The sequence below is a fragment of the Rhinopithecus bieti genome, unplaced genomic scaffold (genome assembly GCF_001698545.2).
Source record: "Rhinopithecus bieti isolate Rb0 unplaced genomic scaffold, ASM169854v2 scaffold_5948, whole genome shotgun sequence".
Taxonomy (NCBI): Eukaryota; Metazoa; Chordata; class Mammalia; order Primates; family Cercopithecidae; genus Rhinopithecus; species Rhinopithecus bieti.
In genome coordinates, this window is record NW_016805422.1 from 3,004,463 (window position 1) to 3,028,689 (window position 24,227).

At 39.2% G+C, this 24,227-nt stretch overlaps 1 protein-coding gene across 1 annotated transcript in view; it reads right to left on the bottom strand.

Moving 5' to 3' along the window:
- Positions 1-24,227, bottom strand: part of KIF27 (kinesin family member 27) — a 101,444-nt gene that overhangs the window by 34,318 nt on the left and 42,899 nt on the right. The window contains exons 8-14 of the mRNA XM_017872376.1: positions 23,923-24,026; positions 21,584-21,739; positions 18,445-18,650; positions 14,738-14,935; positions 14,253-14,262; positions 4,881-4,984; positions 1,422-1,598 (exon numbers count right to left, since the gene is read on the bottom strand). Of these exons, the coding sequence (XP_017727865.1) occupies positions 1,422-1,598; positions 4,881-4,984; positions 14,253-14,262; positions 14,738-14,935; positions 18,445-18,650; positions 21,584-21,739; positions 23,923-24,026 (955 nt within the window). The remainder of the gene's footprint in view (positions 1-1,421; positions 1,599-4,880; positions 4,985-14,252; positions 14,263-14,737; positions 14,936-18,444; positions 18,651-21,583; positions 21,740-23,922; positions 24,027-24,227) is intronic.

Consider the following 24,227-nt stretch of genomic DNA (forward strand, 5'->3'; position numbering starts at 1 on the left):
GGACTCCGTCTCAAACAAAAAAAAAAAAAAAGATGTATGGTGGCATATATGTAGGATCTTGGCCTGGCTCTCATTTGTGTCCCTCTAGGTACTTGGACCGCAGCATCTTCTGTTCTGCTAAGTTAATAAGCTCTCATCTATTTGCTTTCCATCTTTTCTTTTTTTGGTAATCTTTTGTCCTCTGTTATCTCCTCTACTGTCTTTTCCTTTTTATGGCTTTTCAAAAAACGTAATAGCTTTAATGAGATATAATCTACATACCATACAACTCACCAATTTAAAGTATATAATTCAAATAACGTAATAGCTTTAATGAGATATAATCTACATACCATACAACTCACCAATTTAAAGTATATAATTCAAATCTGGGCATGGTGGCTCACGCCTGTAATCCCAGCACTTTGGGAGGCCAAGATGGGCTGATCACAAGGTCAGGAGTTTGAGACCAACCTGACCAACATGGTGAAACCCCTCTCTACTAAAAATACAAAAATTAGCTGGGCGTGGTGGCACGCACCTGTAATCCCAGCTACTTGGGAGGCTGAGGCAGAAGAATCTCTTGAACCGGGAGGCAGAGGTTGCGGTGAGCAGAGATCGCGCCACTGCAGTCTAGCCTGGGCGACAGAGCGAGACTCCATCTCAAAAAATAAAAAATAACAATAAAGTATATAATTCAATGGTTTTTCGTATATTCACAGTTATATAACCATCACCACAATCAATTTTACATTTTCATCACCCCCCCAAAAAAAGAAACCCCACACCTATTAGTAGGCATTCTATTTCCTCCCCAATCCCCCACCAACCCTAGGTAACCACTATTCTACTTTTTTGTCTCTGGACAGAAATGGAATTGCCTATTCTAGAGACTTGATATAAATGGTATTATACAAAGGTGGTCTTTTGTGACTAGTTTCTTTCACTTAACATAGGTTTTCAAGGTTCATCCATGTTGCAGCATATATCAGTACTTCATTCCCTTCTATTGTCAAATAATATGCTATTGTATGGATAATCAGTTTATCCATTCATCACTTAATGAACATTTGTGTTGTTTTCAGTTTTTAGCTATTATGAATAATGTTACTATAAATGTTCATGTTCAAGTTTTTGTGTGGAAACATGCTTTCATTTCTCATGGAGACATACATACAGAAATAGATCTATCTATCCATCCATCCCTAGGAGTGAGATTACTGGGTCACATAGTATCTCTAAGTTTAGCCTTCTGAGGAACTACAAGATGGTTATCCAAAGCAATTGCACCATTTTCCAATTTCACAGCAGTGTATGAAGGTCCCAATTTCTCCACCTCCTTCCCCACATTTCTTATTATCTGTTTTTCTGATTATGGTCATCCTAGTGGGGAGTGTAGAGTGGTTTACAACCAGAATCAAATAGTGTATTAAACAGAATACCTGACTAGATCTCAATTTCTTATTTTCCAGGTGACTCTTCTCCTGTAATAGAGCCTCCTTCTTAGAAACTATGGCCTCCCGTTTCTTTAAGTCTTCTTCCAGCTCCTCTAATTCTTGGCGTTGGTTCAGAACTTTCTCTACTTCTTCATCTAACCATTTCTTTTGCTCATCCAATTTCTACATTAAAATTCAAAAAAAAAGTTACTTGTTTTCCTTCTGCCATAAAATTACATGGTAATGATATAATTTCAGATTGACTGAAATCTCTTAAATGAACATTTAAAAACTATCACTCAGAGTAACTCAGGTTCCCATCTGAAATCCTAAAGACATCAGTGGTTCTAGTCAAGATGTAACTATGTTGTTTTATAAAGAATTAAAATTTACTCCCCAGATATGTTAAACAGTTTAGGATTTTTTAGCCTGACAAATAAGGGACTGATAATTTTCTATGCCTATATTAAGAACATGCTGGAGGCTGAGTCTTTTTTTTTTTTTTTTTTTTTTTTTGAGACAGAGTCTCGCTACTGTCGCCAGGCTGGAGTACAGTGGCCGGGATCTCAGCCACTGCAAGCTCTGCCTCCCGGTTCACGCCATGCTCCTGCCTCAGCCTCCCGTATGGCTGGGGCTACAGGCGCCGCCACATCACCCGGCTAGTTTTTTGTATTTTTTTAGTAGAGACGGGGTTTCACCATGTTAGCCAGGGTGGTCTCGATCTCCTGACCTCGTGATCCGCCCGTCTCGGCCTCCCAAAGTGCTGGGATTACAGGCTTGAGCCACCGCGCCTGGCCTGGAGTCTTTTACTCTGTTGTAGTGGTGCATAGTTCCATCACAGCACTTACACTGGTGGTTGCTCTACTTATCTATCTCCCCACCTTGAGCTCCTTGATTGACTGCAGGGGCTGTAGTTTTTAACTGTCTATCCACATGGCTGGTATATTGCCTGGGCCACAGTAGGCATTCAGTAAAATGTTAAATGAATGAGTGAATCAATGCCTGATTCAGTCAATCAATGAAGTGAATAAATGAATATACACAGTGGAAGATACAGATGATGGAGTTTGGAAGGAAACCCAATTTGCATTGTAGCTTGTCAACCTCAAATAATTATTTTTTTAAAAAAAGAAAAAACAAAAATAAAAAATTGCTGAAAAGATCTCCAAAACAAACATCTGAGTACTCTCTTGAATTAAGGATACCCAGAAACAAATACAAACATAAATATAGATGGAATATGACTGTTTAAAAGGAACTCTACCAAGTGGACATGGTAATGAAGCACTGCCACCAAAACAACAAATAAATAGGAAAAGAAATCAATATAGTATTATTTCCTAGTCCTTCATGAACCTTCTAGAAAGGGTTTCTAGAAATCTATAATACAATGAGACAGTGAATATATATAAGAAAAAGACAGCAAAATGGCCAAGGCAAAGAAGATGCACAGCTATTGAGTCTTCCAATAATACCAAGATATTAATAGTATGATCTTATAAGCACTATCATGTCCAGATAACACTGGAGCCTAAAATATTATAGTAGCTCTACAATTATTGGGAACAGAAAGAGCAACTATAAAAATGTTAGTTTTGTCATATCCTTAAATACTCCAGTAGGAGATCCTAGGAAGTCTAGCAAGTAACTTAAATATATTCTACAAACATTCTTAAACTGTGAGTGAGGTTTGAAAGATGAATAAGAGATTCTTTTTAAGCTCCACTTAAAAGTAAAAAAACTAAAAAATTACAACTGGTGATGACATTTCTGGGTGGAATGGGTGTGTGTAGAAATGCACCCATGTCACTATTAAATGTCACCAATAAAATGTAATATAAAATTTATGAAGAGAGAATAAATTTAAAGTAAGATAGAGATAATTGCATTCTGGGTATTTTAAATACAGTATTTTTTTCTTACAGAAAATTTAAAATTTCAATTTCTTTGAACTTCAAAATTAGTTTGTGGATTATGACTTTCTTTTAAAAGATGGCACTAAAATAATGGCTTTTAATATATAGAGTACATATACAATTTGGCTTTCTTTGAATGTAGAGTTCTGATTTTTAGAAATATACTCGTCTTTGGCCGGGTGCAGTGACTCACACCTGTAATTCCAGTACTTTGGGAGGCCAAGGCAGGCGGATCACAAGGTCAGGAGATGAAGACCATCCTGGCTAACACGGTGAAACCCCATCTCTACTAAAAATACAAAAAATTAGCCGGGCGTGGTGGTGGGCGCCTGCAGTCCCCGGACTCAGGAGGCTGAGGCAGGAGAATGGCGTGAACGCAGGAGGTGAAGCTTGCAGTGAGCTGAGATCACGCCACTGCACTCTAGCCTGAGCGACAGAGCGAGACTCAGTCTCAAAAAAAAAAAAAGAAAAAGAAAAAAAGAAAAAAAAAAAGAAATACACTCATCTTTATGAGATGGGAATAAATACAATCCAGTGAACACAGATTTCATGTTTATATTCTACAACATTCAAATAAACTCATTTCTATTGAAATAAGAATATATTGATTCTGGCCAGGCGCAGTCGCTCAAGCCTGTAATCCCAGCACTTTGGGAGGCCGAGACGGGCGGATCACAAGGTCAGGAGATCGAGACCATCCTGGCTAACACGGTGAAACCCCGTCTCTACTAAAAAATACAAAAAACTAGCCGGGCGAGGTGGCGGGCACCTGTAGTCCCAGCTACTCGGGAGGCTGAGGCAAGAGAATGGTGTAAACCCGGGAGGCGGAGCTTGCAGTGAGCTGAGATCCGGCCACTGCACTCCAGTCCGGGCGACAGAGCGAGACTCCATCTCAAAATAAAAAAGAATATATTGATTCTGCTGAGAGCAAGATAAAACAAAAATACAGTACATTTCTGGATGAGAAAATAATTTTGTAATAATAAAAGTTTCACTACTTGGGCAACAGGATTATTAGAAGCCCAAATCTTAGCATCACACAATATACCCATATAACAAACCTAAACATGTATCCTTGAATCTAAAATTTAAGAAAATAAAAATAATAAGTTTCAAAACAAATACTAGAAATTTTGCATTTGGGCGGCATCTAGTGTTTGAAGGTTTTATTCAGAATCCACCAGTTTTTACATCTATCTATCTATCTATTTGTTGAGAGGGAGTTTTGCTCTTGTTGCCCAGGCTGGAGTGCAGTGGCGTGGTCTCGGCTCACTGCAGCCTCCACCTCCAGGGTTCAAGCGATTCTCCTGCCTCAGCCTCCCAAGTAGCTGGGATTACAGGCACCCGCCACCAAGCCCGGCTAATTTTTGTATTTTTAGTAGAGACGGGGTTTTACCATGTTGAGTAGGCTGGTCTCGAACTCCTGACCTCAGGTGATCCACCCACCTTGGCATCCCAAAGTGCTAGGATTACAGGCATGAGTTTACCTCTATTTAGACAACCATCAGATTGAAGAGAAACCAGGAAACACTAAATAGAATTGACAAACCTGGAGTTGGTCTATACTTCCAAACGAACCTTTTCGCCTTTTCAAGTTACATGCATCGAGATCCTCAGCTTTTGGTTTTAGACCTTCTTCCTGTCCTATTTTAACTGTAGTTCCTGTAGAAAAGAAATTGAAAACACCTTATTGCATTTACACCTGACCATTAAGTATGCTGATGATAATTATTTTCTTTTTTTGGAAACAAGGTCTTGCTCTGTCACCCAGGCTGAAGTGCAGTGGCACAATCACAGCCTCAAACTCCTGGGCTCAAGCCATCCAGCGACATTTTCTTAACATTTACTTCCTTAGTCACAGAAAGAGAAAATGAGTAGATGACAGTTGGGGCTCTATTTCAGAAGAAAATAATGTGGGGAATTTTTTGTTTAAAAAATTTTTTTAGAGATAGGGTCTCACTCTGTAACCTAGACTAGAGTGCAATGGCATGATCATAGCTCACTGTAAGCTCAAGCTCCTGGGCTCCAGTAATCCTCTCACCTACCTCAGCCTCCCAAGTAGCTAGGACTATAGGTGTGCACCACCACATCCAGCTAATTTTTTTTTTTTTAGAGATGGGGTCTGCTATGTTGCCCAGGCTGCTCTCCAGTGATCTTCCTGGCCTCCAGTGATCCTCCAGCCCCAACTTCCTGAAGTTCTGGGATTAAAGGCATGAGTCACCATGCTCAGCCTTAATTTTTAATTGACAAATAATAATTGTACATATTTGTGAGGTACATAGTGATTATTTCAATACATATAATGTATAGTGATCATACCAGGGTAATTAGCATATTTAAGAAGAAAGGAATGTTAGCTCTTACTGAGGCAATAAAATATAACTGCAAAAATTAAGATTTACTAACAAAACTGAGTGTTTTTTTCATTCTTCATGAGTGTTACACATTAGCATAACAAGGGTAAGACTGAAATTTGTAAGTGGGTTTTTCTCTTCTGCCTTTCTGAGCTCATTACCTTCATAGTTACTCCACCCAAGACATCCATCTGCTGTGAGTATATTAACATTTATTATAGTAAAAATGCAAAAAGAAAAGTAATGTTCAATTTCTGGTGTTCAAAAATGGGAGTTTGCAATATAAGAATAGACTTGGAAGACAGATCATGGTCTTCTGAAGTGTATTTTCCAAATTTCTTTAGTTTCCATCCACATCTTTTTTTTTTTTTTAGACGAAGTCTCACTCTGTCACCCAGGCTGGATGCAATGGCACAATCTCGGCTCACTGCAACCTCCGCCTCCCGGGTTTCAAGCAATTCTCATGCCTCAGTCTCCTGAGTAGCTGGTATTATAGGCGTGTGCCCCCACACCTGGCTAATTTTTGTATTTTCTTTTTTTTTTTAGGAGAGATAGGGTTTTACCATGTTGGCCAAGCTGGTCTCGAACTCCTGACCTCAGGTGATCCGCCTGCCTCGGCCTCTCAATGTGCTGGGATTACAGGCATGAGCCACTACACCCAGCCTCCATCCACGTCTTAAGGGTCAAGTCAAGAGGTGCGATGTTGGCCAGGCGTGGTGGCTCATGCCTGTAATCCAGCAGTTTGGGAGGCCGAGGCAGGCTGATCACCTGAGGTCAGAAGTTCAAGACCGGCCTGGCCAACATGGTGAAACCCCGTCTCTACTAAAAATATAAAAATTAGCTGGACATGTGCCTGTATTCCCAGCTACTCAGGAGGCTGAGGTACGAGAATCGCTTCAACTTGAGAGGTGGAGATTACAGTGAGCTGAGATCGCATCACTGCACTCCAGCCTAGGTGACAGAGTGAGACTCCGTCTTAAAACAAAACAAAACAAAACAAAAAACAAAAGGCGCAATGTTCATGGTGCCCTCCAGGGGTTTAGAAATGACGTTGTTCATCACTAAAGCTTAGCAGGACAGGAAGGAGGACATGAGTCAAAGTGGGCCAGTCCACATACTCTCTATTACTGGTCTATGATGGATAAGCACGTAACTGAAAGTGCTGAGATACGTTTATAGCAATTTGACAGAATAATTTTATGTTTGATGACTCTTAACAATTTTTAAAATGGACTTTTATTTGTATATTTTAAATTTCACTTTTCTACTAATTCATGTTTTATAAAAGTGTTAGGCTGTGACAAATTTATAACAAAATAAAAACTATACCTTCTCCACAAGTAATTTCAGAAGCACTGAGAGAAAGGAAGTAAAAGAAAAGCCTAGGCCGGGCGCGGTGGCTCACGCCTGTAAGCCCAGCACTTTGGGAGGCCGAGGCGGGCAGATCACGAGGTCAGAAGATCGAGACCATCCTGGCTAACATGGTGATACCCTGTCTCTACTAAAAAATAAAAAAAATTAACCGGGTGTGGTGGCGGGTGCCTGTAGTCCCAGCTACTCGGAGTGCTGAGGCAGAAGAATGGCGTGAACCCAGGAAATGGAGCTTGCAGTGAGCTGAGATCGCGCCACTGCACTCCAGCCTGGGCGAGAGAGCAAGACTCTGTCTCAAAAAAAAAAAAAAAAAGAAAAGCCTAGTGCTCTCCAGCCCTGGGAATAGCAGAAAGGAGAAAACAGACAGTAAGAAAGACTTGTTTCCCAATTGTGCTCTGAGTTTTGATCCAGAAACGGGGATGATAAGTAAAGGTATCAGTGGGGACAGAGGGGCCCCTAACCTATTCAGGAGAGAAAATGCAGACTGCAGTGCAGAAGCCCCACACCCATATACAATTGCCCAGCCTTGCTGAAAGAACAGAGAGGTACAATTAGGAAAGAGACCCTCATTGGACTCCTTGGTCTCATGTGGCATGGATCCTGAGTTGAGAGCTAATGTAGGTACTCATTATGGGGAACTGGCTCCCAAACTAGGTATAAGGACAGGCCACTGGGCTAGCAAGCTAGACAGAATGCCTAGTAGCCTCAGTAGGGGCTTAGAATGCTAGTGGGAGATGAGATGAAGGGAAAGCACCCCCATGCTCTAAACCAGAAGCAAGACCAAACTGTGAGTTATACCAGCCAGGGGTTTCATCATCAGGGGCCAGCAGATTAGACAGGGTAAGGTAGACAAGGGAGAACAATTTCCAGCTGCTCACAATCCTCAACTCCAAGGCATAGGATAAAAGAAAGCTATATACCCAACCACAACATACACTGGATGCCATCTTAGGGAGACAAGCCTAGGGAACAGGAGGCTAAGAGACTGAGCATTCTTATTCAAGAGACCTGAGGAGTATTTAAAGGAAGTGTTTACATTTTTAGAACAAGGTTTGAACAGAGAGAACATCTGATTAGTTTCCACCATATTTCCAGCAATAATCATGACATGGATAGAAGAAGAGAGGGGCACTCACAAAGAAGACAGGTGCTATAGACTAAATAAAGAAAAATGTTACACCCATCTGGGTTATGAGTGAATTTGGACCCTATTTTTTTTTTACCACCGATAGTTCTTGATACTTCCCTAGCTCTAGTTCATAGCTATAATTTAGCCCCTGTCATAGTCCTAGAAATTTCAGGATGATGAAATAAAGCTACCATAAATAAAGAGACCTTATACTTGGAGTTGACTCTCTACTATTTCTGTTTGTCCACATACACTTTATACTGAACCTGTAATCCCAGCACTTTGGGAGGCCGAGGTGGGTAGATCACGAGGTCAGGAGATTGAGACCATCCTGGCTAACACAGTGAAACACCGTGTCTACTAAAAAGTCAAAAATATTAGCCGGGCGTGGTAGCGGGCACCTGTAGTCCCAGCTACTCAGGAGGCTGAGGCAGGAGAATGGCGTGAACCTGGGAGGTGAAGCTTGCAGTGAGATGAGACCGCACCACTGCACTCCAACCTGGGTGACAGAGAGAGCCTCCATCTCAAAAAAAAAAAAAAAAAGTATACTGCAGTAGTTCTAATTCCCTCTTCCACATGTTGCTCCAGACAATGCCTTTTTTCTTACATTGTAATCTTTGTTATACATATTAAAATAACTGTGTACCAGGCACTGTGCTAGGCTTTTTATATCTATTTAATTATCCCATTTAGCCCTCACAACAATCCTATGATATAGGGGCTATTATAAAATCCATTTTATAGATGAGGAAATGGGTGGTTAAAAAGCTTAAAATCACACCACCACCCACAATTTAGGAGTTCTCATATCTTTTCTTCAAAGCCTATCCATGGACCTCAGTTAAGAACTGCTGCTCTGAAGAGAACCTACACAAAAGTTGTACTATTCTTTAGAGATGGTTTAGTCAAGTAGAAAAGAGACAGACAGGAGTGTCAGAAAGTTAGCTCCAAGCAGATGACAAATATTCTTTAGGACTGTAAGCAGGTTTTCTGTTTTTGCATTAAGTAGAGGATACATCAACAACATATCTTTGGGAAAGTCTGTTCCTTTTTCTGGAATACCTGCTATCCCCCATAAATGGGTCATTTCACTAGAATTAGAGATCTGGCAAGATGGAATAAAAGTGCCCTAGGTGGCAAGGTGTGGTGGCTTATGCCTGTAATCCTAGTATTTTGGGAGGCTGAGGCAGAAGGACCTCTTGAGCCTAGGAGTTCGAGATCAGCCTGGGCAACATAGTAAGACCTCATCTCTACAAAAAGTTAAAAAATTTGTGAGGTACGCTGGCATGTGCCTGCAGTCTTAGCTACTTGGGAGGCTGAGGGGAGAATTGCTTGAGGCCAGGAGGCCAAGGCTGCAGTGAGCTTTGATCACATCACTGCACTCAAGCCCGGATGACAGAGCAAGACCTTGTCTAAAAAAAAAAAAAAGTGCCCTAGATAAGAAGGTAAACAGTTTGAGTTACAAGCAGAGTTGCACTTCAGCAGACTTCTACTCTTTGAAGAAGAGAGTGTCTTCTTTTCCCTAAGCATAGATTTACAGAGTGCTATGTCTTGCTGGTTTAAGCCATGGCCTATGAGAGATGAGGAGTTAAAACTCAAAAGACCACAACACCGAACAGGTACGCCTGATCTTCACATTGGAAGAAGTGCTAAAACAAAATAGACTAAGTTGTTGGCAGCAGAAATGAAAATTGGACAGATTGGTGTTTTAAAGACATACTCTGAAGGGCTTTAGTGGTTCATTGGATATGCATAAGAAAGAGGCAAGAGCCAATGATGATGCCTCAATTTCTAGTTCACCCAACTGATATATCATGTAAGACACACTGGAGAACTACATTTTTTCACCCATGAAGGGAGCAGGGAGTGGGGAATCATGGAAAGGTAAGTAAGGAAGATCATGAATTCATCTATAAGACAACCTAGGGAAGAGACTGGAGCTCAAATAACAGACTTGGGATTAAGCATTAAATTTGGAAATTTTCAGTTTAATTGCAGCTACGGAAAAGTTTCCTATACTCACCTAGGATAGAGTATAGAAGAGGGCAGAGACCAGAGCCATGAGGAACTCCCATATTTAAAAGGACTGGTAGAGTGGGATGAGCTAGCCAAGACGGAGAACAAGCAATCAGAAAGAGAGGAAAAAACAAGGAAAGTATAATGTCACAAAGGCAAGGGGAAAATACTTCAAGATGGAGGGAGTGCTGAACTGTGCTGGATGCACAGTATTAAGATAAGGACTTTAGCGACAGCGACAGCACTAGTTAACTTCTCAAGAGCTGTGAAGTGGGTGACCGAGCCAGAAGCCAGCTGGAGAGGATAAGGGAATGAATGAAAGCAGAAGTAACAGAAAGAAATGCAGTCAACTTTTCCAAGAAGTTTGGTTACAAAGGGGAGGTAAGAAAGGGAAGGGAAAAAGGTTGAAGGAGGATAATTTTAGGATGAAAAAAACTAAGATATTTAAAGACAAATCCAGAAGAAAAAAAAGTTGAAAATAAGAAAAAAGGATAAAAGATGACACATACATGCTTAGCACAGTATTGCTTGAATATAAATCTCACTAAATGTTAACTACTGCTATAATTATTGTTATTACTATTATTATGAACATCATTATTACCAGTTCTTTTAAATATGGGAGTTCCTCATGGCTCTGATTTTTGCCTTCTTAACTTCTGTACTCCATCCTAGGTGAGTCTAGAATACTTTTCCATGGCTGCAATTAAACTCATACTCTTCACTGGGTTGTCTTACAGTGTCAAGGAAATTTAAAAAGCAATTCCATTTATAATAGCATCGAAAAGAATAGGAACAAGTTTAAGTAAAGAGGTAAAATACTACTAGTACACTAAAAATTAGAAGACATTGCTGAAAGAAATTAATGAAGACCTAAACAAATGGAAAGACTTCCCATGCTTGTGGATAAGAAAATTTAATATTGTCAAGATGTCAGTACTACTCAGTGCAATCTAGAGATTCAACAATCTCTATCAAAATTCCAATGGCCTTTTTTGCAGAAATGGAAAAGCCCATGTGAATTTGAATTCACATGGAAAAGTGTAGGGGCCCTAAATAGCCAAAATAATCTTGAAAAAGAAGAGCAAGGTGGAAGGACTTACTTCCCGATTTCAAGACTTAATACAAAGCTACAGTAATCAAAATAGTGTGATACTAGCATGAGGATAGACATATAGACCTATGGAATAGAACTGAGAGTCTAGTAACCATACATCTATGGCCAGTTGATTTTTTTTTTTAATAAAAATTGGGGCCAAGCATGGTGGCTCAGGCCTGTAATGCCAACACTTTGGGAGGCCAAGACCGGAGGATCACTTGAAGCCAGGAGTTCAAGACCAGCCTGGGAAATATAGCAAGACACTGTCTACAAAAAGTAGAGAAAAAAAAAAATTAGCCAGGTGTGGTGGTGCACGTCTGTAGTCCCAACTGCTTAGGAGGCTAAGGCAGGGGGATCACTTGAGCCCAGAATTGGAGGCTGCAGTGGGCTATGATCATGCCACTGCACTTCAGCCTGGGTGACAGAGACCCTCTCTCAAAAAAACAAAACTGCACATATGTAAGGTATACAACATGATATTTTGATATACAGTGAAATGATTAGTCAAGCTAACATATTTATCTCTTCACATAATTAGCATTTGTGTGTGTGTGTGTGTGTGTGTGTGTGTGTGTGTGTGGTAAGAGTACCTGAAATCCACTCTCTTAGCAAATTTCCAGTATACAATAGTCATCATGCTGTACATTAGGTCTCTAGACTTATTTATTCTATACAACTGCAACTTTGCACCACTTGACCAACATCTCCCCATTTCCCCTATCAGCATTTCTCTATTTCCCCCTCCAACTGATTTTTGATAAGGGTGCCAAGTCCATTCAGTGGAGGAAAGAACAGTATCTTCAACAGATGGTACTGGTACAACTGGAGTTCCACATGCAAAAGAATAAATCTGGACCACTACTTCACACCATATATAAAAACTGACCCTAAATGGACCAATGACCTAAACATAAAAGCAAAAACCATAAAACTATTAGCAGAAAACATAGGGGTAAACCTTCTTGACCTTGGATTTAGGCAATGGACTTTTAGACATGACACCAAAAAGCACAGGCAACGAAAGAAAAAAAATAGATAAATTGGACTTCAATGAAACTAAAAATTTTTGCATATCAAAGGATATTATCAAAGTATAAAGAAAACCTACAGAATAGGAAAAAATATTTGGAAATCATGTATCTGATAGGATTTAATGTCAAGAATATATAAAGAACTCATACAACTCAACAACAAAGACAAAGAACCAAATTAAAATGTGGACAAAGAACTTGAATAGACATTTCTCCAAAGAAGATATATGAACAGCCAATAAGCACATGAAAAGATGCTCAACATCATTAGTCATTAGGGAAATGCAAACCAAAACCACAATGAGATACAACTTCATACCTACTTGGATGACTATAATAAAGAGAAAGAAAGAAAACAGGTGTTGACAAAAGTGTAGAGAAATTAGAACATTCACACATTGCTGGTGGAAATGTAAAATGGTGCTGCTGCTTTGGAGAACAGTGGTTTCTCAAAAAGCTAAGCACAGATTTACCATATAACCCAGAAATTCTACTCCTCGGTACATACTCCTAGGTACATACCCAAAGGAATTGAAAACAGAGACTTACTTGTATGCCAGTGTTCATTGCAGCATTATTCACAATAACCAAATGGTAGAAACAACTCAAGTGTCCACTGATGGAAGAACTGATAAAGAAACTGTGGCATATCCATACAATGGAATATTATTTGGCAACAAAAGGGAATGAAGTTCTTGTACATGCTGCAATGTAGACAAACCTTGAAAATATTATGCTAAGTGAAATGAGCCTGACACAGAAGGTAAAATATTATATAATTCTACTTATACGAAGTATCTAGAATAAGCAAATTCATAGAGAAAGTAGATTAGAGATTACCAGGGGCTGGGGGAAGGGGAAAATGAGGAGCTGCTATTCCATAATAGTTACAGAGTATCTGTCTAGGGTGAAGAAAATGTTTTGGAAATAAATAGTGGTGATGATTGCACAAGATTGTGAAAGTAATTAATGCCACTGAATTATACACTTAAAAATAGTTAAAATGGGCCTGGCATGGTGGCTCACGCCTGTAATCGCAGCACTTTGGGAGGCTGAGGCAGGCAAATCACCTGAGGTCGGGAGTTCAAGACCAGCCTGACCAACACGGAGAAACCCCTTCCTACTAAAAATACAAAATTAGCCGGGCATGGTGGCGCATGCCTGTAATCCCAACTACTCAGGAGACTGAGGCAGGAGAATCACTTGAACCCGGGAGGCGGAGGTTGCGTTGAGCCAAGATCACACAATTGCACTTCAGCCTGGGCAACAAGAGTGAAACTCCATCTCAAAAAAAAGGAAAAAAAAAAGTTAAAATGATAAAATTTATGTTATATATATTTTACCACAACTTAAAAATTAATAATAAACAATGAGTAACTTGGTTTAAATGTTCTTTAAGTTCCCTTCCATTGCTGAATTCTATGATTTTTTTTTAAGGTCGGAAAATAGGTTATATCCATTGTTGAAAATCTAGGAAATCTGGGGCATACTGATAATGGGAGAGGCTAAACATGTGCAGGGACAGGGAGTATATGGCGTATCTCTGTACCTTCCTTTCAATTTTGCTGTGAACCTAAAACTGCTCTAAAAAAAATAAAACCTTAATTTTTAAAATATCTAGGAAATCTCCAATTTTGTCCCACGCCTTGGGTTCAGCTTAACATTTCAACGGAACAGAGCCTGGCACATAGTACTAGATAAGTGTCTGTTACTATGATCATCATCATCTTTTTCAAAAAAGCCCTGTGGACAAGTAGGATTAAGGCCATTTTAGATAAGAATAAACAGAGAGGGTAAAATTTTTGAGAAATTTGAGAAAATTTACTTTCTCAATAAATCTCTCAGCCAGCAACTGAGCGAGCTACTGAGCGAGCTAGGATTTGAACCCATGATAGCCTGGTCCAAGAGCCTAGGCTGACACCACTAAGTTCCTCCCCAGCCCAATCTATTCTAGAACTGCTGTGCATACAGATCTGATCATTTTTCTGCTCACTGTGAATGAAATGGTACCATTTTACCTGGTACTTTTTCTATGTAGCCACATAGACAATGCATGTCAAAGCACTTTGAAAACAGAAAATCCTATTCAAATGGTAGGTATTATTTAGAAAGTTGGCTTTATAAATGTATGTTTTTGACAGCTTCAATTAAAGTTAAGATCCTACTAAGAGAAATTACCATTGTACCTTCTTTTGTGAAGTCAAAGCCTTCAAGACAGTACTCAGAATTCAATAAATAGGTTTTACTATGTAGATGAACAAAGCTTTAAAGTGAATAAGGACAGCAGTAAAGGACAGCTCAAGGGTGGATACTTCACAAGCCAACTGAATGAAGACCATGGCTTCGTTAGCTCTGAGTCGTTTAACATTTCATATTATACTTAGCAGGAATGTATGACAATATTACTTTGACTTTTTGCTGGTCCCGCTTAATTACTGCATCCAGTTGCTTCCTTTTTTCATTTTCTTCTCGAAGTTTTCTTTGTAGCTGTATCTTTTGATACTTCATGTGATCTACACTCTGCTCTAGTTCATTAGCACGTTTCTCATTTTGGATTGACAGTGATGCCAGTTTCTTACTATCTTGTTGCTTCTTCTGTAAGACCTGAGATCATATGGAATATTTCAAAATGAAAAACTGAATCTCTCACATTCCTCAACTAAATTTAATCTTTTCATTTGATGGTAAAGGAAGAAATTTTCCCTAGATTTTCATTTATTTTTGACAGGTTCACAATCGCTTACTCTCATACATTTCCATTTTGCAATTAGGGAAACCATCATAATTTTCATCACATATGTAAAAGTATAAAGAATGATGAGACTTCCTGATGTGGACAACAAACAAAATGAAACAGATGATTTGCTTTTATTAATAAGTATTTTAATTTAAAAAATAGTTAAAACATTATAAAACTGAATTTATATTTTAAAAGAGTCACTCTTATACACCCCAATCTACCTGTCCTGCTTCCCAATGCAAAATTACCAATTTCTTAAATATTCTTCCAGAAAAAAAAGTATGCATATGCAGGCAAATAGCTTCATATATATTCTATATAGACTACTGTCTCCCTTTTTCCCTACTTATCTCAGGGGTCTTTTCATATAGATTTGTTCTGGGTGGCTGCATAGTATTCCACTGTGCTGTTGTTTTCATAGCTACAGCTATATAGCCTAAATCGTTAATCCCTGAGTTAGGATGATCAGAGCTGATAACATCTTCCCTGAGAGTGACCAACCATTATAATTACTATTTTAACATTTATCTTAAATTCCTTCTCATCTAACTAAAATTACATATAGATAGATTAGACTTTCAAAGTGTTCACACCACTAATATAAACTACTTGTGTTACAATTTAGTCCTGACCAAACATATATTAGACTTGAATTATGTGATTAGCATTGCACTAAGTACCAATTAGGTGGTATAAAAAAGGTAAAGGGATGTCATTCATAAATTATGCAAACCACAATTAATTATTTCCTTTATCTTGGCAATAAAGTGTTAGCATAGGCAAGTTTTGTTTTAATTAAACTAAGTATCCAAGAGGCATTGCTGCTTAGAGCAGTGCTACTCAAAATGTGATCTGTCGACCAGTGCTAGTTCACATTGTTGTCAGTTTGCATCCCTCAGCATACTATTAGATTCAATTGATGTTTTCATGCAAGACTTTTTTGATCAAGAAAGCTGTGCAATGATTGACATTTAGCTCATCGCAGAAGAAGAACAATCTGCAGATGAACTACTTTGGGTACCAACGGCTTGGAGGCCACAGGCCTTTGCCGTTTCCAGTACCTAAATCTGGACACTGGCTTTGCCACTTACAATTGACGGTAATTACAACACTGCAGCAAAAATTGTAATACCAGCATTTTAGTGTCTTTTTCACATAATAATAAAAATATCAGTGTAAATCCTGAAAGTCTTAAGAGTGAGATACTGTTGCCATTGTCTTTTGCACTTATTCTATAGTTGCTCAAAAGTGCATCTGTCAGCATTAAACTATTAATGCAGCATGTAATGCTCTACATATTCCTAAAGCCATTAAAATACAGGTTTTGAAGTCCTTAATTTAAAATGTTGTTTTAAAATTGAAACAACTTTTTTATACCAATAAAAATACTGGTATTTCAATATTTTAAAACAGAATGATATGGCTGGGTGCGGTGACTCACACCTGTAATCCCAGCACTTTTGGAGGCCGAGACAGGCAGATCACTTGAGGTCAGGAGTTTGAGACTAGCCTGGCCAACATGGTGAAACCCGTCTCTACTAAAAATACAAAAGTTTGCAGGCGTGGTGGTGGATGCCTGTAGTCCCAGCTATTTGAGAGCCTGAGGCAAGAGGATCATTTGAGTCTGGGAGGAGGCAGTTGCAGTGGGCTGAGATACATGCCAGTATGATATGTTAAGAGTACTGAAAACTGGTATTGTCGTCACCACTATGGGACTCTGACTGAGTTATTCTGCCTTTCTAAACCTTTGTTTCCACATTTGTAAAATGACTAAAAATGCCCACTTCAAAGGATTAAATAATGCATATAAACCATTTGGTATGTATAGGCCCTCAACAAATGGTAACTACTGCCCTCCTCATCCTCATTATCCCCATGGGTAGTGCACGGATATGTCAAAGGTACAAAATTTCTAAAATTATGTCTTGTTTCTGTCCTCTGCTGTTATCAGATGTTTCTTTTGAGGTAAAGCTCTACACCTTTCATTTCTTTTCCTTATCAGTACTCTTAGCAGAAAAGGATATACAGCAGGAAGCAAAGCATGGAAAGGTGAATTCCAAAGTGGAAATAACTATTCTGAAGGAAAATGGAAGGTGTGACATAGATAACCACCCTATGTCCTCCTTTAAGCAGTTCAAACATTCAAGTCATATTATTTTAACTTGATGTTGACTTGAGAAGCTATTTAGAAACCCCAGGAGGGACTTTTCTGGCCTGTCACACCAGAATATCCCGGTATATTACAAAATACCAGGCACACCAGAGGTATATTGTAAACACCTATTTTGTTGAAAGCAAATAACTGTGGCATAGTTCAGCAATAATAATAATGCTGTGAATAGATTTTTTTTTGTTGTTTTTGAGACGGAGTCTCGCTCTGTCGCCCGGGCTGGAGTGCAGTGGCCAGATCTCAGCTCACTGCAAGCTCCGCCTCCCGGGTTTACGCCATTCTCCCGCCTCAGCCTCCGCCATTCTCCTGCCTCGGCCTCCGGAGTAGCTGGGACTACAGGCGCCCGCCACCTCGCCCGGCTAGTTTTCTGTATTTTTTTTTTTTTAGTAGAGACGGGGTTTCACCGTGTTAGCCAGGATGGTCTCGATCTCCTGACCTCGTGATCCGCCCGTCTTGGCCTCCCAAAGTGCTGGGATTACAGGCTTGAGCCACCGAGCCCGGCCTGTGAATAGATTAATTACAACTCTACCTATAATGGAAAAATATAAATATAACACGAAAGCAGTAGATCATGAGAGGTAAAGAAATAGAGGAGGCATCCTAGAAAGTTCATTATGATCAGACTAACAAAGCACTGTGACTCTCTCCAAAGCACCTGGAAATGGCTTCTTCACACAAAATCTCTATGTGATGGAATATTTCTCACAGAATAGAATGTTTAACTGTAGCTATTTCTAAAGTTAAAGCTAAAACCAGGCATTAGGAAGTTAAGGATGAGTCGCAGTATACAAAGTTATTAACCCTTCTTAAGCCAGTCAGTTATGGTTTCAGAAAACCATATCTCGAAATAGTTCTCATTTGTTGAGTGTCTACAAAGTGTCATATATGTACCAGCTGTTTTATTTGTATTATTTAACCATTATTTAATCCTTTGTCCTTCAGGAAAAAAGCACTATTTTGTAGTTATCTTTATTTCTTACCATGTGGTTTTTGGATATGAAGATTGAAAGAATATACTTCTTGAATGAAGAAATATACTACCCAGATTGTAAAATATGTAAATCAACCAGCACAGTAGAAAAGTTGACACCCAGTTTCTCTTGCTGGTATAAACTGAATCCCACTTCTTTCCTAACTCAGTACAAGAACCCTCAGAAGCAAGAAAGCTTAAATAAGTTTTCTCAATTACATTTTTTAAATTACCTGAACTCTCAGCTTTGCAGCATCCATCTTTTTACGGAACTCTTTCTGTAATTTTACCTTCATTGCAACATCAGAAAGATCTTTGTTTTCCAGCTCTTGTAGCTGCTTTTGTGTTTCAGTTAGTTCGACTTTTGCCTGTTCTGCGTCATGCTCTAGCTTTGTTACTTTCAAAGAATACTGCTTGCTTACAGACTTGGCATCGTTACCTTAACCATAACAATAATTATTATTAGTATAAATTATGTGAAAAGAAGTTAAACATCAAAAACATAAAAATACTCTACTCTAAAATCCAGCCAGGCAGTGATACTATTTAAGGCATAGCATTAAAACCCAGTTGTCCCCACCAACCCCATCAAACACAGCTTGCCATCAGGCCTCTTAATGATGAATTCCTTAATGATTGTTTCCATCTGCAGCCAGTCTCACTGGTTCAATCTTTGGCGTTTAGAGTGACATTTCTGGTCCTCTGAATTTGTAGTTGAGCTTTGCTGGCATCAAACTCAGTTAAGAAGGATATTTGGAGTGACTGTCCTCTTGCTTAGTATACTCCAGCCTCCTGCTACCAATAATCTGTCTCCTTGAATTCCTTTTTTAAATTATTATGAAAAATTTTAAATATAACAAAAGAAATAATAAAATGAATCCCCATCATCCAGATTTAAAAGTTATCAAGATTTTGTCACAGCTGCTTCAAATATGCCTAAAGGAATCCCAGATGTCATTTCATCTAACCTATACATACTTCATTTTGTTAAATTCCTCTTTTACTTATACATAGTGCAATCAGCATTCATACAAAATATGGACATAACCAAAAAGTCATTGTCACACTAACAATATTAATACCAATCAGCCCATATTCAGACTTTCCCAATTGCCTCAAAATGTGTTTCACAATTGGTTTATTTTAATCAGGATCTAAACAAGGTCCACAATACATTTGATTGTCACATCTCTTAAGAATCTTTTCATCCAAAGCTGACTCTCCTTTATCACTAACCTCAACTTATTCAAGATTAATTCCTTTTAAATTCTTTTCTTATTAATATATAGAACAGAAAAAATAGAATATAGATATTTCTGTATCTCTTTTTATTCTAAGTCCAGCTAGTGACCCTAAAAGCTTGGTTTTGATTTGCTCTGAATAGGCAACTGTCCCTGAACTAGACTGGCAAACTCGTGGCAGTAAAAAATAGGAGTCTAAAGCTCAGGGGATGAATAATCACCAGAGACAGTTAATTATACTATGAATTTATTTAGACAGAGTCTCGCTCTGTCACCCAGGCTAGAGTGCAATGGTGCAATCTCGGCTCACTGCCACCTCCGCCTCCTGGCTTCCAGCAATTCTCCTGCCTCAGTCTCCCAAGTAGCTGGGATTATAGGCACATGCCACCATGCCCAGCTAATTTTTGTATTTTTAGTAGAGACAAAGTTTCACCATGTTGGCCAGGCTGGTCTCGAACTCCTGATCTCAAATGATCCGCCCGCCTTGGCCTCCCAATGTGCTTGGATTACAGGCGTAAGCCACTGCACCCAGCCTATTATACTATTTATATAGCTGGTTATACTGCTATCCAAAAATACTCATCATTTTTTGATAAAAGTTATTTAACTAAATGCATTGTGAACTGCCCTCTGACTCTAATTTACGATTACTTGACTAACTTTAAAATACATACAACTACTATATTTTAACAAATCATTTTGGACTATTCATTAATTGTTCAACACACCAATATTTTATGAACCACTAAAAAAATACAGTGCCAATTACAACATGTTTATTTTATTTTTTTGAGACAGGGTCTTGCTCTGTCACCTAGGCTGGAGTGCAGTGGTGCAATCATGACTCACTGCAGCCTTAACCTCTGAGGCTCAACCAATCCTCCTACCTCAGCCTCCCAAGTAGCTGGGACTACAGGCATGTGCCACCAAGCCCAGTACGCACCTGTAGTTTTAATAAAACTTTTTTGCAGTGTATTAGAACTGATAAAATATAGTATAGATGTCCTGTTATTACTTACTGCCAACTACTTAGTTGGCAGAAGTAGCTGCTATTCAAGAGAAGTCTTCAGTGAGAGAGCATTAAGGGCATTAAGTTGTTTGTGTTGTTTTTTTGACATTTTTTAAGAAGCATTCTCTGCTTAGCTACTTTCCCAAAGCTTTCTCCTTTCTCATTCCTAGTAACATGTGTGCTATGCATCATTCTAGCTCCAGTTACACAGATGTTTAAATTAGTTTCACCATGCTGCTTCCTCACAGGCAGGATCAAACCCCAGTTGACCCCTCTTAGGAGTATCTAGGAGCTGATCTAGAATCAGGGTACTGCCTGTGGAAGTTGAGGATATTTACCCACTAGAATCAATGACTTTCTTTCAGAAAGGTTATCTTACTATGGATCTCATTAAACAAGCATGTTTTTGTAGCCTGGTATACCCAATGTGGTTGCTTTAAAATAGAGGATACCAGAGCTTACACAGAGAAGACCCTTTTCTTGCTCATTAGAACCAAGGGCAATTTGGAGCTTTCCTAAAAATACTCAGAGATGGTGACTATCAAAAGTGTCAGTGAGTGCTTACTTGTCAATGCCCTCTCACTGAAGACTTCTCTTGAATAGCAGCTGCTTCTGCCAACTAATAGCAACAGGACATCTATACTATATTTTATCAATTCTAATACACTGCAAAAAAAATTTATAAAAACTACTGGTGTGTACTGGGCATGGTGGCACACGCCTGTAGTCCCAGCTACTTGGGAGGCTGAGGTAGGAAGATTGGTTGAGCCCCAGAGGTCAAGGCTGCAGTGAGTCATGACTGTACCACTGCACTCCAGCCTAGGTGACAGAGCAAGACCCTGTCTCAAAAAAATAAACATGTTGTCACTGGCACATTAAGTGCCACAGAATTTCAGCACAATGCAGAGTTCACACTGGTTAGAACAATTCAGAGGTGAAATCCCAAAAGAACAAAATTCTTTTGATAACTAACCTCCACATATTGGCCTAAAAACTCACCTTACACCAATCCAAGCTAAGTGGATAGATCTGAGCTTCAAAAACTAAAGTAACTGTTACCACATCAGAAGCAATTTTAGAAGTTTTCTTTCTCATATAAGCTGGTTCACAAGATACTATTACCTGTTTTTATTAATTCTTTAATCAGATCTTCCTTCATCTTGATGTTAATCGTAAGTTCTCTCATTTTTTGTTTAGCTTCAGTAAGTATGCATTCTGAATTCTTTAATTTTTGCAAATTCAATTCTTGACTCTCCTGGAGACAATCAATCTTTAAATCTTAAAAAAAAAAAAAACAACGCAGAAATAAAACTATCTGCTGGTAAAATATTCAACAGAAGTCGAGTTAAAAAAAGAAAAGCAGACACAAAAGCAATTTAGAGGTGGCAGTGGAAGAGACAAAATAGAAGGGAAGGAAAAAGGGGAAAAAATACACAGTAATTGGGACTCTAGCATTCCAGCTTATAGTAAGAGTTTTTATTTTCTTACAAATTAATACGTATATGTATATATTCTTTCATAATATCTCATAGGTTCAGACACACAGTTTCTCATTGCCTTTAACATGAGTTATTTGAGACAGGTGTAAAATTTCCAGATGGATAGAGGGGTGAATTTGTTTCCTATCAACTTCTACTTTTATAGTAATTGGAGAATGCAGACTATACCAGGCTACTCAGAGTGTGGTCTAGCACTGTTTGTTACTGCCTGCACCAGAATGCAAATCAACTATGTCACTAAGCACACTGCTTTAGTTCAGGTGACACTTTTTTCATAGCCAGACTTTCTCAAGGAAGAAACTAGTGTAAGCTCATTTACATTCCAACGTAAGTTTTTTTCCTGGTTGCAGAGCAGTAACGAACAGCTCAAGCATGGCTGCTTGAGTAGCATTTACCTTTATTATTTCCACATTTTTATATTTATTTTAGTTATACTTAAACTTTTGGCTCATAAAGCCACGTATAGGTTCTTAAAGAGATGCTCTACATTTTCAAAGTGTAGCACTTATGTTATTTATATTCCCGATTCCCTTTTTTGTGGGTCAACCACACATTAACCAAGAGAGATGAGTTAATAAAATCTACTACTACCAGCTGGGCACAGTGGCTCATGCCTGTAATCCCAGCACTTTGGGAGGTCAAGGTGTGCAGATCACAAGGTCAGAAGTTCGAGACCAGCCTGGCCAACACAGTGAAACCCCATCTCTACTAAAAACACAAAAATTAGCCGGGTGTGGTGGCACACACCTGTAGTCCCAGCTACTTGGGAGGCTGAGGCAGGAGAATCGCTTGAACCTGGGAGGCGGAGGCTGCAGTGAGCCAACACCGCACCACTGCACTCCAGCCTGGGTGACAGAGAGAGACTCCATCTAAAAAAAAAAACAGTTGTGAAAACTATAGGTGATTTTTTTTTTTTTTTTTTGAGGTAGGGTCTTGCTCTGTTGCCTAGACTAGAGTGCAGCGGTGTGATCTCGGCTCACTATAGCCTCGAACTCCTGGGCTCAAGCGATTCTCCCACCTCAGCCTCCCTCCTGAGTAGGTACGCACCACCACGCTCAGCTAATTTTCTGTAGAGAGACAATCTCATTATGTTGCTCAGGCTGGCCTCAAACTCCTGGCCTTAAGCAATTCTCCCGTTTCAGCCTCTCAACGCACTGGGATTACAGGCATGAGCTACTATATGTGGCTCATAAATGTCTTTTTTTTTTTTTTTTTGAGACAGAGTCTGGCTCTGTCACCCAGGCTGGAGTGCAGTGGCCGGGTCTCAGCTCACTGCAAGCTCCGCCTCCCGGGTTCCCGCCATTCTCTTGCCTCAGCCTCCCGAGTAGCTGGGACTACAGGCACCCGCCACCTTGCCCGGCTAGTTTTTTGTATTTTTTTAGTAGAGACGGGGTTTCACCGTGTTAGCCAGGATGGTTTCGATCTCCTGACCTCGTGATCCACCCGTCTCGGCCTCCCAAAGTGCTGGGATTACAGGCTTGAGCCACCGCGCCCGGCCTCATAAATGTTTTTGATGTTGTTATTGATGCATAAAAATCCTTAGCAGTTGTGTACTAAAACATTACCAGCACCCAGTACACTAACTGGGCTCTAATGCCAAATACATAATTGATGTTAGGCACAAGTCCCAATGAAGGAGTAGATACCTAGTACAATTACTCATACTGTACTTTAACATCATTAGGAATACAAAGCATATCAATTGAGGTCTGAATATAAAAATCCTTATTCTAAGGGAGTAAGCCTATATCTCTAGCCATAATTAATTGATAGAAAATCTTTTTTATTAAGGAGTAAAAGAGGTAAAACAGAGAACATAAAAGAAGTTCTACCAACCAGAAAAGCATTTGTACCAAGTTCTGGTCTTTGAGAATTCCCGGATGTTTCTTAAACTATCAACTGAGGAAAAAGATAAGTGTCCTATAACCATTAGGTCTACATTATTTAAGAAAATCTATGTACCTTCATTCTCCAAATTTGACTTTTGTGTTTCATCCTGAGTATCATTCAGTTCAACAAGGGAACAAACAGAGTCTGGCTTCTGAATCCATGAACGACTTCTACATCTTAAAAAAAAAAATCAGAAAGTTAACTTATTTGTTAGCGTTTTCTAATCTGCCCTCAAATTAGTTTCCCCAGAAAGTGACAGTAATGTTAAAAAATTATTAATTACATTTAAAAACAGAATGCGGCCGGGCGCGGTGGCTCAAGCCTGTAATCCCAGCACTTTGGGAGGCCGAGACGGGCGGATCACAAGGTCAGGAGAT